Source organism: Dipodomys spectabilis, unplaced genomic scaffold, assembly GCF_019054845.1.
Source record: "Dipodomys spectabilis isolate Male_0828 unplaced genomic scaffold, ASM1905484v1 ptg000108l, whole genome shotgun sequence".
Taxonomy (NCBI): domain Eukaryota; kingdom Metazoa; phylum Chordata; class Mammalia; order Rodentia; family Heteromyidae; genus Dipodomys; species Dipodomys spectabilis.
The window spans coordinates 15,357,947-15,374,228 of NW_024870785.1; the positions used below are offsets into that span (position 1 = coordinate 15,357,947).

Sequence of the window (16,282 nt, forward strand, 5' to 3'; positions counted from 1 at the left end):
CAAAATGAGGATACTCCAGGAAGGAGAAGAGTCAGCTTATAAGAGCTCCTAGACTCGCAGTGGGGTTCAAGGAAAATAGGCCTGTTAATGGGGGGGGGGGGGGCAAATCCAACCCAGAGACAAACATCCTGAATGTCCTGTGGCCTCTCACCATTGACACAGCAGAGGTGGGCCCAGATATGTGTAACTCAATAGATGAACCACTAGATGCCATCAACCTTGCATTCTTTACTCTGTGGTGACCGAAATTGATTGATCTAACTCAGCACGGAGTGGAGCGGAGCCATCAGAAACTTCTAGTGTCTCAGCTAGAAGTACATAATACCTTGCAAGTTCAGTTCCAAGAAGGAACTGAGGACGGTTATGTAGTGTTCAATGTCCAGCACACAGTAGGTTCCTCTGCTGAATAAAGGAGTAGTCCATGAACCAATGAAGTGAATGAGTAAGGCTTGTTATTAAGGCTTATTATTACCTGCCTTAATACCAGTCTCCCTCGTCATGTATGAATTCATATCGGTTAGGACAAAGTGACATATTTCAAATGACTCCCTAATATAGTAACTTAAAACTTGTTTTGCATGTTTGCCTATTTTCTGAATTACTTGCAACTTCTTAAATTTCATAATTGATTTGGTTTTATTTTGTTTCTTGTTTAAAACAGGATGTAGCTGTGTTACCCAGGCTGGTCTCAAACTCCTGCACTTAAGCAATCCTTCCTCCAGCTCCTAAGTAGAATAGTTAGGATGACAGGCATATGTCACCACCCTTGGCTTATAATTAATTTTTTAAAATTTTACTTATTGTCATAGTCTCAGGTTACAATGGGTTAGAACTAGGAAAATTACAATTTTCCTTTACCTACTTAAAAATAATAGCCAATTCCCTCCTCTATTAATATACTATGTTCCACTAATACAATATGTTCTTTTGGGTTTGTTTCTTATTATAAAGCTGGTGGCTCAACTCTAGGTCAGCAATGGGAGGAGAAATATTTTGGAGGATTATAGGGATTAAATCACACTACACACACACACACACACACACACACACACACACACACACACACACACACACACTCTGTAATATATTTTGGCCTATCACATAATGCATGTATAGTGGTGGTCCCCTATGATTGCATTACCTTGTGACATCACAGTTGTCCTAGTTTATATCAGCATGCTCTGAGATGTTTGCAAGACAACAAAATCACCTAACAATGCATTTCTTTCTCAGGACATGTCCCTGTCATCTAGTGATGTGTTATTGTATTTGGTTCATTTCTTCACTTCGGTGAAGAAGATGGAGTAGAGTTGAACTCCATCTCCTCACTAACTCCTCTCCTTCCAGGAATTGGAGGTCAAAGCTTTCATTCCAGGACAGAAGATGAGGCTGATCTTGTAAACTCACCTTTAGGAAAAATACATGAGCATCAGCAGTCAGACCAAGAAGCAAGCAGTTCCTCAGAAGGAGGAAATGGACAAGAATGTTTGTCCATTCTTGACCACATCCTAGTTTTGCCCAGAGCTTGCTTAGCTTTCAGACTAGGAGTTGGCTATTTAAACTGGAAAAGTTGGGTTTGGATTTCTCCAAGGCCTCAATAAAATAGCTTCTGGTTCTTCTTCCCCCTCATACTCCACCAAAAAGATCCAGGCTGAGCAGCCTGACTAGAACTGCAACACTGGCAACAGCATAATGCAGAAGAGGATGAGTAAGAGTGGAGAACATGCTTCTTTGGTTCTGGAAACCTGCTGACATAGGGAATGCTTCTGTTTCTCTGCAGAAATGCTGCCTTCAGTGGACAAAATTCAGCTACAATCAAGCTAATCGAATGCACAAATGTAATATTTTTCCAGGGCACCTCCAATTTAACGCTTGATGAAATCGTGTCTTTCGCATATATTTACAAAAGCTTTTCTTCATCCAGAAATGTCTGTTAAAATTGCTTATAGATGCTGAGATAGCAAATCACTCTCCTAATGTAATGAGATAAGTCATCTCTATAAACTTTACTTGCTCCAATGTACTTGCATAAAAGAAATCGGGCTACAGCCTCTTTTCAATAAATAGAATGAACAACTAGAACTTGATGGCTGTAGCACGTTCTGCCTCATTGCTAAGGGATGTTGAAAATTGCTCCCTCTCTCTCTCTTCTCTCTTGCAGTGCAGTTTTCATTTGGTAGTTGATGGAAAAAGGAGGTCAAATAAATGGATGTGGATAAGAAGCCAAAGCCATTTGTCAAAACATAGGAAGATTGGAGCCATTTAAAGACTAAAAATTGATTTAAAAGATTTCTGTCTTCAAATCATTTTTCTTGCTCAGTGTAGTTAGTTGTAAGCCTGGGCATTTTCCCCCTGCTTTATCTATTTTTTCTAATAACTTACACCCTGGGAACTTTACGTTCTGGGAAGATTTACACATACAGTCATGTGCCCAACGGACCAGTAAAATGGACCGAAGAATCAAAAGGCCATAGAAAAGTAGGGACTAAAAGAAAAGAAGGGACTTTCAAGGCTCATTTATCAGTTCCAAGTAAGATTCCCCTTCTTGCCTTTAAATTTGGAAGCTAGTTATTTGTCAGAAAACCTGGTAGATCATTTCATGTGTACTTAATCATCACAATATAGGACCATCATGTTTGACTGCTCAGGTTGTACAGTATATATCAGAGGAGATAACATACACATAGACGACAATTAGCAAAGAGTATGTTGTGTTAGGCAATATAAGAGCTTTGCCCAGTCCTACTACCAGAGAGGAAATTCTTCTCCTTCTCTTTCTCCTCCTCCACCTCCTTCTTATTCCTCCTTCTTCCTTCTTTTTCTTTTTCTTCCTCCTCCTCCTCTCTTTCTCTCTTCCTTTTTTCTTCTCCCTTCTTCTTTACAGGTACTAAGGCTCAGACTCAGGACATTCTACCACTTGAGCCATAGCTCCACTTCCAGCTTTCTGTTGTGTAATGGGACAAAAGAGTTCTTTTGGATTTATCTGACCAGGGTGGCTTCAAGCCTTGATCCTCACATCTCAGCTTCCAGAATAGCTTGGGTGAACCGACAGTGCCTGGCTGGAATAACATTGTGGTGTGATAATTTCAGTAAGTTTCCATGACTACACTGCCCATTCATGACCTTTTATCCCTCGAAGAACAAAGTCGATCCACAAACTGAAAGCCTGCCCAATGTCCTTTTTCTTCTCTTTGCAAAGTAAAATGGTATAGGAAAATATCCCAATCTCCAGATGGTAGTCTTTGCTTCAAGAAATGGTTTGCACAGCTTGACAGAGGACAGGCTGGAATCCAGAAGAAAAATGACACCAAACTCCAAGTGCCCTTGCTGTTGATTTTGGAAAACACTAGACAACCATGGCACCACAGAGCACAGTGATCTCCTGTGACAGCCTGCCTTTTGGATTTTCCTTCATACTTGCTGTGGGTTTGGGACAGTCAGACTAGATGAGAAGCCAGGCCTACCCAGCTGGAGTCACCCCATACTCCCCTGCAGTTTTGCCTTCTCTTCCCCCTACTGTTCCCTTTGCAGGCTGAAACCAGTCTTATAGGAGAGAGGAAAAAATGCCTAAATGCTTCCTGATTTGAAACATTGCTCTTAGCATTGGTTGCCCAGCTCTGTCAATTCTCAGTTCAGCATGATAATTTGGGGTTAAACAGAAAGGTCCAGCTTCTTATGTGGCTCTTTGAACTCTGCTGCAAGCACATGGAAGAGTATATTTTGGGATTTAGGTCATCAGTTCTAATATGCACAGGAGGTCATATTTGACAAAAATAAAAAAACATCCTGTTTGCATAACTTGCTTTTGAACAACTATCTCAGAGGCATTTCACGGGTCACAAGTGACCCAAGAGCTATGCTCCTTCCCAACTTCTCTCTGAAGTTGGCCAAGGGGTCACAGCAGCAAACCAGTCAGCTCACAGATATGGTTGGTAGGGTCAACACTGTTGCTCCTGTTGTTTTAATTGAATTAGAATGACTAAATCAGTGCAAGTGGCCTCCACCTTCTCCAGGCTCCCCACTTCTGTCCAGCTAGATACTTCCATCCACTATGTGCAGATACTGAGGTTACTCTGTCAAGATTTAGTAAGATTAACAAGATTTAGCGAGATTTCTCCTATGTGGAGAAAATGTAGCAAAGGTCTTCAGTCAGGTCCCTTACTTCCTCTGTCTAGCGGTACTTAAGGTAACTAGGACCTTCACAGGTATGAGCTGAAGTAGTGATGTAAATGCACATGCGTATTTACTATGCGTAGTCTGTTTAAACAGAGAAGCACCAGAAACCACATGGCTCTAGAGAGGGACACTGTTTGACTGGGCAGAGGAGCAGGAAGCTCAAATAATTCTTACCATATATAGTCATTGTGTTATGAATGAAAACCCTTAAACCCTCTAACCTTATTTGCTTTCACTTAATTAGCAGTCACTAATTTTGAAGGCCACATAGCTGGACAGTGCATCATTTGCCCTTCACTGACTTTGGTGTTGCGAATACCTCTGCTGGCTGGGTGATAGTAGCAATTGCCTAGGTTACTTTTCAGGGACTGGATGGCAACTTTCACTGAAAATAGTGACTCTTCACACTTAGACCTGCAGATGTCCAATAAGGTTACTGGAATAAGATAGAAAGGCTTGACATCTATCTGTGTCTTTTGTCTCTGTCCCTTTGGACATGATACCTGCCAGCTGCCATGACAGGAAATACCAGACCATAAAAGGAGCAAAAAAGAGGTAGCATCTCAGTTCCTGGGAAAGACATAAATAGTCCTCTTTATCAGCTTCTTTTTCCTTCATTACTCCTGCCCTATAGCTGTAACTCCTTAACTTCCAGGAGTCAAGGAGTTGATATGAAAGTAAAGTGTACCACTTCTCCCTTCTTTGGACACTGAATAAAACTCTTTCTTCTTTATCTCTTAAATCATTTGCTTTATCAAGCAACCAAATTAAACTCTTTTCTGTAAGGGTACAGTTGTACCTTTTGGCAGGTGTGTCAGTTGTATGAATGACCCATTCTTCACTATCTGACACATAAGAGTCTGCACAAGGAACCAACTGTCCCCGCCTCCCCGCCCCAGACACACCTGCTGTAAATCTTCATCTTGGGTTTTAGGACATAGCTCAAATGCTTCCTTTTGTCAGATTTGTCAGGACCTGTCACCTTCCTCTCTGTGCTCTCATCCACTCTGCCTGCTTAGCCTTCCTTGCAAGGAGGCTATAGCCTGACTCATTGCCAGTTGAGTTCTTGAACTTGGGGAGGTTGTTATGTATTTCTGTAAGTCTGAAGACTTCCAGACATTCAGCAAGCTACCTTACTTGCAGATTTAACTACATGTGATTTTTTTGCCAATCATGGTTAAAATATCATTTTAAAAAATCAGAAGAAAGCCTGGTGCCAGTGGCTCACACCTGTAATCTTAGCTACTCAGGAGGCTGAAATCTGAGGATCATGATTTGATGCCAGCCCAGGCAGGAAAGTTCACGAGACTCTTATCTCCAATTGACCAGCAAAAAGCTGGAAAAGGAGCTGTGGCACAAGTGGTAGAGTGCTAGCCTTGAGGGGAAATAAAAAGCTCATGGACAGTGCCCAGGACTTGAGTTCAAGCCCCAGGACCAGAACAAGGAAAAAAATTGCAAAACAAAAATTTTCATTTCCTGTTCACTCATTACCTGGCTCACTTGATATGGAGAAACTCTCAATTAATCCCACATTATCCTCAGTTATGTTCAAATTGTGTGATCTGAGTGTTTCCCTGCCTTTAATTTCATGAGAATCTGTCTTTGCAAAAGCAATATGCAAGGTAAAAGTGATTAGGTTTAATTGAAATTTTAGGTTTCAGAGAAAATTTGAGAAAAATGAACCAAATATCCCCAGTTACAGCACTGAACTCTATACATATTGAGCATTTGCAGATTTCCTTCAGTGGCAGTCTCTTCAACCATAATCCTGTAGATACCCTTGGTCTATCGTATATACAATTTGTGTGTGTGTGTGTGTGTGTGTGCCAGTTCTAGTGCTTGAACTCAGGGCACGGGCACTGTTCTTAAGTTTCTTTTTGATTAAAGCTAGCTCTCTACCACTTGAGCCATAGCTCCACTTCTGGCTTTTTGGTAGTTTAATTGGAGATGAGTATCACAGACTTTCTGGCCTGGGTTACCTTCAAACTGCAGCCTTCAGATCTAAGCCTCCTGAGTAGATAGGATTATAGGTGTGAGCCCCTGGTACTTGGCTGTATATGCAATATGTGATACACAGAATTGCCATATGACAGCATCCCTGCCCCCAGTTTTTGGCCACCACAAATGCTTGTTTTCACCTAATTTGTCAGCAGAAAGATGAGCACAAGAGGAGGAGTTGCTCTGAGATTTCCCTCCTGAGGTACTCACATCCCTTGGCCATGTAATGCTGCTCAAAAGAACATTCTATTACTGTGGAAATGTTCTGCCCCTGCGCTGCCCAAGGCACTAACTAGCTCCTCACCACATGTGGAAATATGGACAGTATGACTGGAGAACTGAATGCCTCTGTGTGTGTGTGTGTGTGTGTGTGTGTGTTGCTGGAGATAGAACTAAATGCCTCTGTGTATGTGTGTGTGTGTGTGTGTGTGTGTGTGTGTGTGTTGCTGGAGATAGAACTGAATGCCTCTGTGTGTGTGTGTGTGTGTGTGTGTGTGTGTGTGTGTGTGTTGCTGGAGATAGAACTGAATGCCTCTGTGTGTGTGTGTGTGTGTGTGTGTGTGTGTGTGTGTGTGTGTTTTGCTGGAGATAGAACCCAGGGCCTTGTGCATGCCAGGCAAGTGCTCTACCACCAAGCTATACATCCAGGACAAGAACTGAGTTTGCATAATTTAAATCCATTTACATTTAATAACATCTGAAAGTGGCTACTATGTAGGATGCCTCAGTTCTAGTTTAAACAACACAATCCACACCATGGTTTTTGTTTAGTTTTGTTTTGGGTTTGGGCTTTTTGGTTTTGGTTTTGTTTTTTTGCCAGCCCTGGGGCTTGAACTCTGTGTCTGAGTGCAGTCCTTGAGCTTCTTTTTGCTCAAGGCTAGCACTCTACCACTTGAGCCACAACATCACTTCCAGATTTTTCTGAGTAGTTTATTGGAGATAAGAGTCTCACAGCCTTTCCTGCCCAGACTGGTTTCAAACCATGATCCTCAGATCTCAGCCTCCTGAGTAGCTGGGATACAGGAATGAACCACTGGAGCCTGGCTAGCATGTATAATTTTTAAACCACAGAATGCTAAGCAAGCAAGATTACCAGAGTACTTGTTTCTAAAGTAAAAACTCAGTTTATTTATGACACAATACGTGGGAGGCAAAGTGTTTCACATCATAGACTTCACTTCCAACTCTTTGGAATGTTCATTTCTTTGGCTTAAAGGAGAGATTGAAGGGAAAGCCAGGCATTGCTTTTAAGGCAGCTAAAATAGTAGGGAGAGGCAATGCTAACAAGGACTTCACAGGGAGGGGCTCTGGGGTCTGTTAGTTGCAAGCTGATTCTCTAAAATATTAGGTGAGTGCACAGGCAGCTTGGGGTCAGGATGCTCCAGCCACGTGGTAACTCAGTCATCTCCACCACACAGGTACAACAGAGCCTTCTGGTAGTCACCCTTAGTGTCTTGCTGTAAATAGCCATGGAGAAAAGAGAAATACAGAATTAGGAAACAGACCAAACTCCACGCGGAGGAGTCTCAGCTTACTACTAAGCACACACACACACACACACACACACACCAGCTTACTACTAAGCGCACACACACACACACACACACACACACACACACACACACACACACCAGTAGAAGCCCACACTCACGGTGCGGCCCTGTAGGCCCTCTGGAAATGTGGTAGGAGAAGGTGCTTGGGAGACTTTCAAGATACCTTTTCCCTTTCTGCAGAGCAGTATTGCACTCCTCACCCTTCCACAGAGGACAGAGTATATCTCTACTCATTTTACTCTTTCATGGATTCTTAAACTGGTGAGGGGAGGAATTGGTGACTCAGAGTCAAACTGGTTTCTCAACCTGGCTACACCAGAACTGCCTCTAAATTTATCCTAAATTTATACAACCATGCTATGTTATGTGGTGACCAAAATCTCTTCCCAGAGGAACTTTGAGAAAGAGGAATTTCAGCCAGGCATGGTGATACATGTACTCCCAATTACTCAGGAAGCTAAGGTTAGGAGGATGGAGAGCTTCAAGGCCAGCCTGGGCAAATGAATGAGACCCTGTCTCAAAGTAAAAAAGAGCTGAAGATAGAACTCAGTGGTAAAGTACTTGCATAAAGAAGAAAAAGAAGGAAGAGGGGGAGGAGAAGGGGAAAGGGACGAAGAAACAGGAGGTGAAAAGGAAGGAGAGAGAGAAGCAAAAGAAGGAAGAAAGGGAGGGAGGGAGGGAGGGAGAGTGAAGGAAGGAAAGGAAAAAGGAAAGAAGGAAAGGAAGCAAGGAAGGAGAGAGAAAGAAGGAAAAAGCCTGTCTGAATTATATACAGTGGTATTACTGCCAATACAATCGGCTTTTATATGCCAATGTTCCATCACTCCAAAGTGGCCAGAGACTGTTGACTAGACGGGATTTCTGGGGAACTACCCAGTATCAGGCCTTTCTAAAGATTTTTTCAAGAAACAAGTAGACTATAAAATTTAATTGGTCTTCAGAGTCTAGGATATCACTTCATCTTGCAGGACCATCATCCTGAATACCAAACACCATCACAGAAATATAAGAAATTGTAAGAAATATAAAATACTGGCCCCATCCCAAAATCCAGGACAGTTAGTTAGTAGTGATTTCCATAGTGCTTAGAGGGGGCTGGGAAGGTGGCTCAGTGGTAGAGTGCTTGCCTTGCATGCATGAGGCCCTGGGTTAGATTCCTCAGCACCACATAAGCAAAAAGAAAAAAGCCGGAAGTGGCGCTGTGGCTCAAGTGGTAGAGCGCTAGCCTTGAGCTGAAGAGCTGAGGGACAGTGCCCAGGCCCAGAGTTCAGGCCCCACGACCAGATCCCTCCCCCCCGCAAAAAAATAGTGCTTAGAACTCTGCTATATTATATGGTAACTATCATCTCTTCCCAGAGGAGTACAAAAGGTCGTGGTTTTCTTCATTCTCTTGTTCTGAGTAGCCACCTGCCAAGGAATCTAGGTCCTCTGCCCAGCCAGGCAGAGCCAACCTAGCACCCCAGGCCTTACCTGGATGTAGTAGTACAGAGATTTGCCGTACTTCCTCTTGAATTCAGACCTAATTTTCAACATGTCCACTTCACTGCGGGAGACCATGATTCTAATCAGAACCTTATCTCGAGTCCCCTTGCCCTGAAAGTTAACATTAAGTTAAATTACTCAACTATATCATCAATTTTTTTAAAAAGCATATACTACATTTTCTGGAGCATAACTGGTTCTTGGTGCTGCCTTCTTAAGAGATTAAAAACCAAGTTGGGAGGCTGGGAATGTGGCTTAGTGGTAGAGTGCTTGCCTAGCATGTATGAAGCCCTGGGTTCGATTCCTGAGTACCACATAAACAGAAAAAGCCAGAAGTGGCGCTGTGGTAGAGTGCTAGACTTGAGTAAAAGAAGCTCAGGGACAAAAAACAACAAATTGGGGATGGCAGTGTATGCCTATAATCTCAGCAGTGAGACCCTGTCTCCAAATACTTTTTTTAAATAAAGATTGAATATATAGCAATAAAATTATTCATTGGGGAAAATGATTATCTTGAAGTTTCACACACAGCAGAAGTTAATCAGCACATGTGCCTGCTCTGTACATTCAATAAATGTATACTGAACATCTGTTACTATAAGACTTGCCTCAAGAAGTATATAAGTTTACCTATAAAAGGTGGCTGCCTCCCAAGTGCTTAGAGAAGACATGTTTCATTTCATGGCTTTGTGCCAATGTGAATGGTACAGAAAGCAAAGACTCAAGTCTACTTTGAGAGCCAACCCAATGTGAGGTGGTGGCAAAGTCACTGTGGACAAGGGAAGAACTCAGGTAGAGGTGCCAAGGGTCTGGAAGCCAAAGTGTAGGCAGGCACATTGGAGGTGTGGTAGATAGGAATGGGTTTATGGGAAGGGATGGTTCACACCAGGCTGGCTGTAGAGCAGGTTTGAAGGGAAGACAGGGAACATGAGGGCCACTACATAGAGAATGCTCCCTGATCTGTCCTTCTCCGCTTATCTCCACTCTGGGAGAAACAGGAAGAAATCACTGAAAATCCCCAGCAGGTACCAGACACTACTGTCACCTAGCACTTCTTCCTCTGGTGGCACTAAATTTTCTACCTATTCCAGAACATGCAGTTGAGAAGATGAATTTGTGTATTAACGCAGCCACAGCTGACTAGTGAGTTCCTGCATCCACTCCCTGGGATCCACTCCTTCATTTCTCTACTAGTCAAACACACTTGAGTTTAGGGCACAAACTCAGTTTGGAGCCTAGTGTGGAAATCCAGGTCTCTTGGCTGGGTGTTCATACCTTCATGGAGTCGTACAGGCGGTCAGCAAAATACAGGGGCTTGTTCTGAATGCACTGGACTGTGGAGAAAGAGACTCGTCAGAGATGCAGGTTCCTATCACTCCTGAACCAGGGGTAGATGATGCTCTGGCCCCAGGGGAATGAACCATAAGAACCTGATTCAACAGAATGCGAAGGACTAAGGAAATCAGAAGTCTTCTGAACTAATCTCCACTGTGGCTTTCAACCAGGGGATTCTGGGGACTGTAGACATCTATATGTATCTACAAGTATCCCCAACACAGCCCCCTTATTGTCTTATTCCTTCCTAGAAACTGTTCTACCAACTTAAGCCTTTCTTCGGTTGCATGCCCTTAAAGCTACATAATTAAAGTTACAAAACTATCTAAATCAAGAGTAGAAGCCATCCCTATCCTAAACCCCAGTGGAGTAAGAGGCTACCCTTCGGCTTCTTGTCCCATCCCTTGACAGTGGTACCCACTAGGAATGAGGGGGACACACTTGCTTACCAAGGTTCAGGAAAGCATTTTCCAGGTCTCCTTTGACTTCTTTCTTGATGCTCTCCAACATGTCATATGGGCTGTAGCTCTTGTACCTTTCAAATACTAAGATAATGCAACAAATATGTTTTAAATCAGTGCCACTAGTCAAAGCTGCAGTGATTACCCACATAATTATGTACCATTATTTATTTTTAAAAGTATGAAGGTGATCTTAAATAGCTCCCTAGGGAGCTAGATGTTGCCACGATGGACCAGAACCACCATTATACCAAACATCCTGGGTATCAGGTTATCTGCTCATCCCAAATGGTACTACCCAGGCCAAAGATCTTCTCTAAATGAGACATATATTTCATCTGGAAGCCACAAGAAACACTACAAAGCACCCAGCCAAGTCCTTACCTTAACATACATGGCAAGATCAAATGAAACTGGAAAAGAAAGTAAACTAACAAACCAGACATGAAGAGTGTGTGTGTGTGTGTGTGTGTGTGTGTGTGTGTGTGTGTGTGTGTGTGTGTGTGTGTGTGTGTGTGTGTGTGTGTGTGTGTGTGTGTGTGTGGTCCTAGGGCTTGAACTCTGGGCCTGGGTGCTGTCCCTGAGCTTCTTTAGTTCAAGGCCAGCGCTCCACCACTTTGAGCCACAGCACCATTTCCAGTACCACTTCCAGCTTTTTCTGAGTAGTTTATTGGATAAGAGTCTCATTCTGCCCAGGCTGACTCTGAACTGCGATCCTCAGATCTCACCTAGTTAGGAGCCACCAGCACCAGGCTCATGGAAAATAGTTAAGAGAAGGCTCCAGAATTAGAAAGGAGGGTAAGCAGATATGGTGAAGGAACCTAGAGGAGCATCAAATGGAGAGTGAGCATCACAACAGACATCCATCCAGCCTGCCCAAGAGCCCCTAGGCAGTAAGCCCTCCTCAGCCAAGCACCCACCTTTCTGCAGGTGGCACACACTCCTCTCAGTCATGATGCTGATCCACTTGGGAACATCAGTTCCTTTCCTCTTCACTCCAGCATCATAAAGATCCTGAAAGTGTAGGAAACGTTAGGCACACAGTCCGGAGCAAGGGCAGAAGAAATGTCCAGCTATTCCCTATTTCCTAAAGCTATATAGTCAAAAATCCAAATAGGAAAAGATGATTAACATCACAGACATGGCCAAAAATGTACCATTTAGGTGAAGGTTTTCATCACAAACCATCTTCCCTAGGCATAGACAGTTACTATCTACGACTGTTGTTGATCATGAGGTTGGAGCCACACAACTGCCCTTCCTTGAACATGGAAGCAAAGACTAAGAGCTTTTTCTAGGAAGAAGGACCAAAAGCTTTTATTCCTACAAAGAAGGATAATCAAATGTTCTGGAGTACATTTAGCCTCCTCTCTTCTGGCATATTTAATAGCAGATATGTTATTAAAGACAGTCTTAGGTCAGGCACTCTTACTCAAGCTTCTTAGAAACTCAGAAAAAGCAATCTCGTTTTCATTTTCTGGAAAACTTAGGGATTGCAAGTAATGCAAAGAATGGCAGAAAGATGCACAGAAAGAGCAGATATTTATCCAGTGATCTTCATCAGCTGAGAGTTGTTAAACCCAATGCTTATTACTACCTCTTACTAAAAGGATCATACAGAATGATTTGAATTACATTTTATCTTATTTTCTTGTGTGTGTGCCAGAACTTAGGGTCTCATGTTGTTACTTGGTTCTCACAAGGTTAATGCCCTTCCACTTGGGCCACACTTCCACTTCCAGATTTTTTTTTGCTGGTTAATCAGAAAAAAGAGTCTGTTGGATTTGTCTGTCTAGGCAGGCTTTGAACCTTGATCTGCAGATCTCAACTTTCTGAGTAACTAGGATTACAGGCGTGAGCCACTAGCACTAGGCTGAATTTTAAATTTTATAAATTTGAATTCTCTCTTTTCTATAGTTTCATGATGTGCTTTGAGGTAACTATTGAGCCTCTGGATAAGATGTATGGTTCTCAGCTGTCTCAATCAGCTTTACAAATAGTTCTCACTGATTATGGGAAACTTCTATTCAACATCAGCAGTGAGCAAGAAAGCCTTCCTTCCTGACTATACCTGTACCACCTTCTCCGGTTTCCTCACTGCTCTTTCTATTGGAATGCACCTCCCAACAGGAATGCCAGTTCTTTTCATTTTATTTTATTATCTTTTTGTTGTTGTTGTTGGTTGTGGGGCTTGAACTCTGGGCTTGGGCACTGTCCCTGAGCTCTTCAGCTCAGGGCGAGAGCTCTATGTCTTGAGCCACAGCGTCACTTCCGGTTTTCTAGTGGTTTGTTGGAGATAAGAGTCTCACGGACTTTCCTGCCCAGGCTGGCTTTGAACCATGATCCTCAGATCTCAGCCTCTTGAGTAGCTAGGATTACATGCGTGAGCCACTGGCACCCAGCTTTATTATCTTTAGTAGTTGGGAACTGGTACTTTCATAAAAGCAAAGTCTGAATGAGTGTACATGAGCCAGGAACTAATCTGTTCATTAGCACCAACACTAGAAGGGAATAAATTCTAAATAATAAATTCTAAATAAATTCCCAGAAAGGGAAAAAGGAAGCTTTTATTCAAAAACTGTTGTGTGTTTAAAACCTGGCTACAAGTTCTTTGATCATCTTCTCTTCCAAAGACAAAGCCTAATTTTATCTTTTTCCACTGACCCTAGGCTAGACAATAAATATTTGTTGGTTTGTGCCACTAAGTTTGGGGGCAATTTGTCACACAGAAATAGATGATTATACAAACTGTTCAGAGATTTACCAGAAAGCAGAAACTCAAGCTCAAAACCTTGCCACTTACCCGGGCATCCTGGTCAATCAGTTCATAATCAATGACAGAACCATCCTCGGCTCTTCTGCCCTATAGCAAGAAAAATAAAGATTTAAGAACATCAATCTATTCTTTCGTGTATTTTAAAACTGAAAATCTTTCCTCCCCAATACAAGGAAGCTACTTTTTTTTTGCCAGTCTGGGGCTTGAACTCAGGGCCTGAGCACTGTTCCAGAGCTGCTTTTGCTCAAGGCTAGTACTCTACCACTTGGACCACAGGCACCACTTCTGGTCTTTCTGTTTTTGTGGCACTGAGGAATTGAATCCAGGGCTTTATGCATTCTAGGCAAGCACTCTACCACTAAATCACATTCCCAGCCCAAGAAGCTACTTTTTAATTTCCTGAATCAAACATTCACTTATCATTTTCTTCATTTTGAGGCAAGAGCAGGAAGTCCTGAAGTAGTCATAGTACTGAAGTGGGGAAGGGCTGTACCTCACCATCATCAGCCCCATCTTTGGTGTCCTAGCCTACCTAAGCACCTTACAGAATTCCCTCCTCATCCTTTCCAGTTCAGTGCTTAAGGTCCAAGTGGAGAATGTGATAAATGGTCAAACAACAGGATCATCAAGGAGACAAGGATGTCATATGCAGAAGAAGGAAGAACTCTTACAGAGAACCCAGGGCTGGGGAACCAGCTAACCCCCTGAATGAGGGGGTTAGTGTAGAAGGTGTGGGGGTGGGGGCGGGGAGACTCTGCACAATACAGACCACTCTAGGTGAGTGAGGCCATGTGCAGTCAGAGTATGGTGGAGAAGGAGGGCATCCCAGTGAAGAGCTGGAGGCAGGGAGGCCCAGGGGTGAAGGCAGCTGGGAGCCTGGAGGTGGTGCAGCCAAGATGGCTGTTGGTCAGAGAGTAAAATAGCAGACATGGATTAGAAAAGGATCGCTAGAGAGGAGAGCTGGGAGTAGCTGAGGGAGGGAGATACGGAGCCAGGACATATCACATTCATCAGTCATTTGCTATCAGGTGGGTTCTAGAGAAAAATTCTCTTCCCTCCCCTGACAAGCAGGCATTCAGTGGCACACAGGCCAGAACACCAGATTCACCAGGAAATGCTTGTCATCTAAGTTCTTATGCTGACATTAGCAATCAGCTCCACAAAGACTTCCACTCCAAAGAACTCCCTGTCCCTGTCTAAATGCTGTCATTTTAAGAAGAGAAGTGAAAGAAACAGGAGCATCCTGTGCAGCCGCAGATAGCGGCAAAGTGACCTTCCCTAAGTCACGCGGTGATGGTGGGCACCAAAATCCAGGCCAGAACTTGAGAACTGCCTGTCCCCTCTCCCGTCCCCACAGTCCAGTTGTCCATGCGGTTTTGCAGGATAAGAAATCCTATTATACAAAAAATGACAACTCTGCAGCTGACAGTTGCAAATGCACTGTCGGAAATGCAACCGAATTTCTGGTCGGGTGCAGAGAATTTTGTTAATTCGTTCCCAGGTATAAAATGAAGCATGTGACTTGCCTTGAGAAGAAGCAAGGGCAAAGAAATAAATGGGGAGACCAACCTTGGCGAGGGCAACCATCAGCTTGCGGAAGTCTCCAGAAGTGTCGGAAATAATGTCTTTCTCCAGGTCCGTCTTGTACACTTGGAAAACAGTACATCCACTGTGATGTTTCTTGGGAACCACCACCCCAAATAGCCCTCATCCACCAAGGCTCAAAGGACAGGAAGTATGTTAGACACTCTCCTTAGCCCCAAACCGAAGGCTGAAGGCTGCCCAACTCATAAAATCAGGACTGGATTTATTATCAGTAACAGTAGACAGACAGATCCAAATCAAATCATAGGTCCTCAAGGTCACTTTGATCCAAAGTATTGTCCTGCAACCCTTTTTCACTAGGAATGCTCATTTAAAACAATCGCCAAACAATTGGAGGTCAAGCTAGGAGTGCGTGCAGCCTATAATCCTTGCGCTGGGGAGGCTGAGTGAAGTAGGAGGATCAGGAGTTTAGGCTACATAGTAAGACATCTGTTTCAAAAGCTCAGAGCTGGCTGGAGGCATTGTGTGTGAATTTATTAACTGGATATTTATTTAGCAGTGAATTTGTTTAGTAAGTGTAAAGTTTGTATTTGGAAATGTGCTTTAACTTTTTAAACATTTTATTGTGTTTTTATTTCTCTAACTTCCTTTTCAACTGCCCCCCCCAAAAAAAAGAAGGTATCACTTTCCTCTTTTCTTGACAGTACTAGCAAGTTTCCAGAGATATAACTCTCTATGTTTAAAGAGATTTTGTTTTGTTTTGTTTTTGGTTGTTGTTGTTGTTTTTATGGTGTGGATAGTAGACCTTAAACTGAAGGCCCCTCGCTGTCTGTTGACTGTATCACTTGAGGCACAGCTCCACTTCTAGGTCTTTGGGGTGATTAACTGGGGATAAAGAGTCTCATGGACTTTTCCGTCTGGGCTGGCTTTGAACTGTGGTCATCAGATCTCAGCCT

General features: G+C 43.1%; 1 protein-coding gene across 1 annotated transcript in view; it reads right to left on the reverse strand.

Annotated features, from left to right (window-relative positions):
• Positions 1-7,275: 7,275 nt before the first annotated feature.
• Positions 7,276-16,282, reverse strand: part of Anxa2 (annexin A2) — a 43,045-nt gene continuing 34,038 nt past the window's right edge. The window contains exons 7-13 of the mRNA XM_042687774.1: positions 15,351-15,430; positions 13,809-13,868; positions 11,926-12,019; positions 10,994-11,089; positions 10,485-10,543; positions 9,198-9,320; positions 7,276-7,631 (exon numbers count right to left, since the gene is read on the reverse strand). Of these exons, the coding sequence (XP_042543708.1) occupies positions 7,572-7,631; positions 9,198-9,320; positions 10,485-10,543; positions 10,994-11,089; positions 11,926-12,019; positions 13,809-13,868; positions 15,351-15,430 (572 nt within the window). The 3' untranslated portion in view covers positions 7,276-7,571. The remainder of the gene's footprint in view (positions 7,632-9,197; positions 9,321-10,484; positions 10,544-10,993; positions 11,090-11,925; positions 12,020-13,808; positions 13,869-15,350; positions 15,431-16,282) is intronic.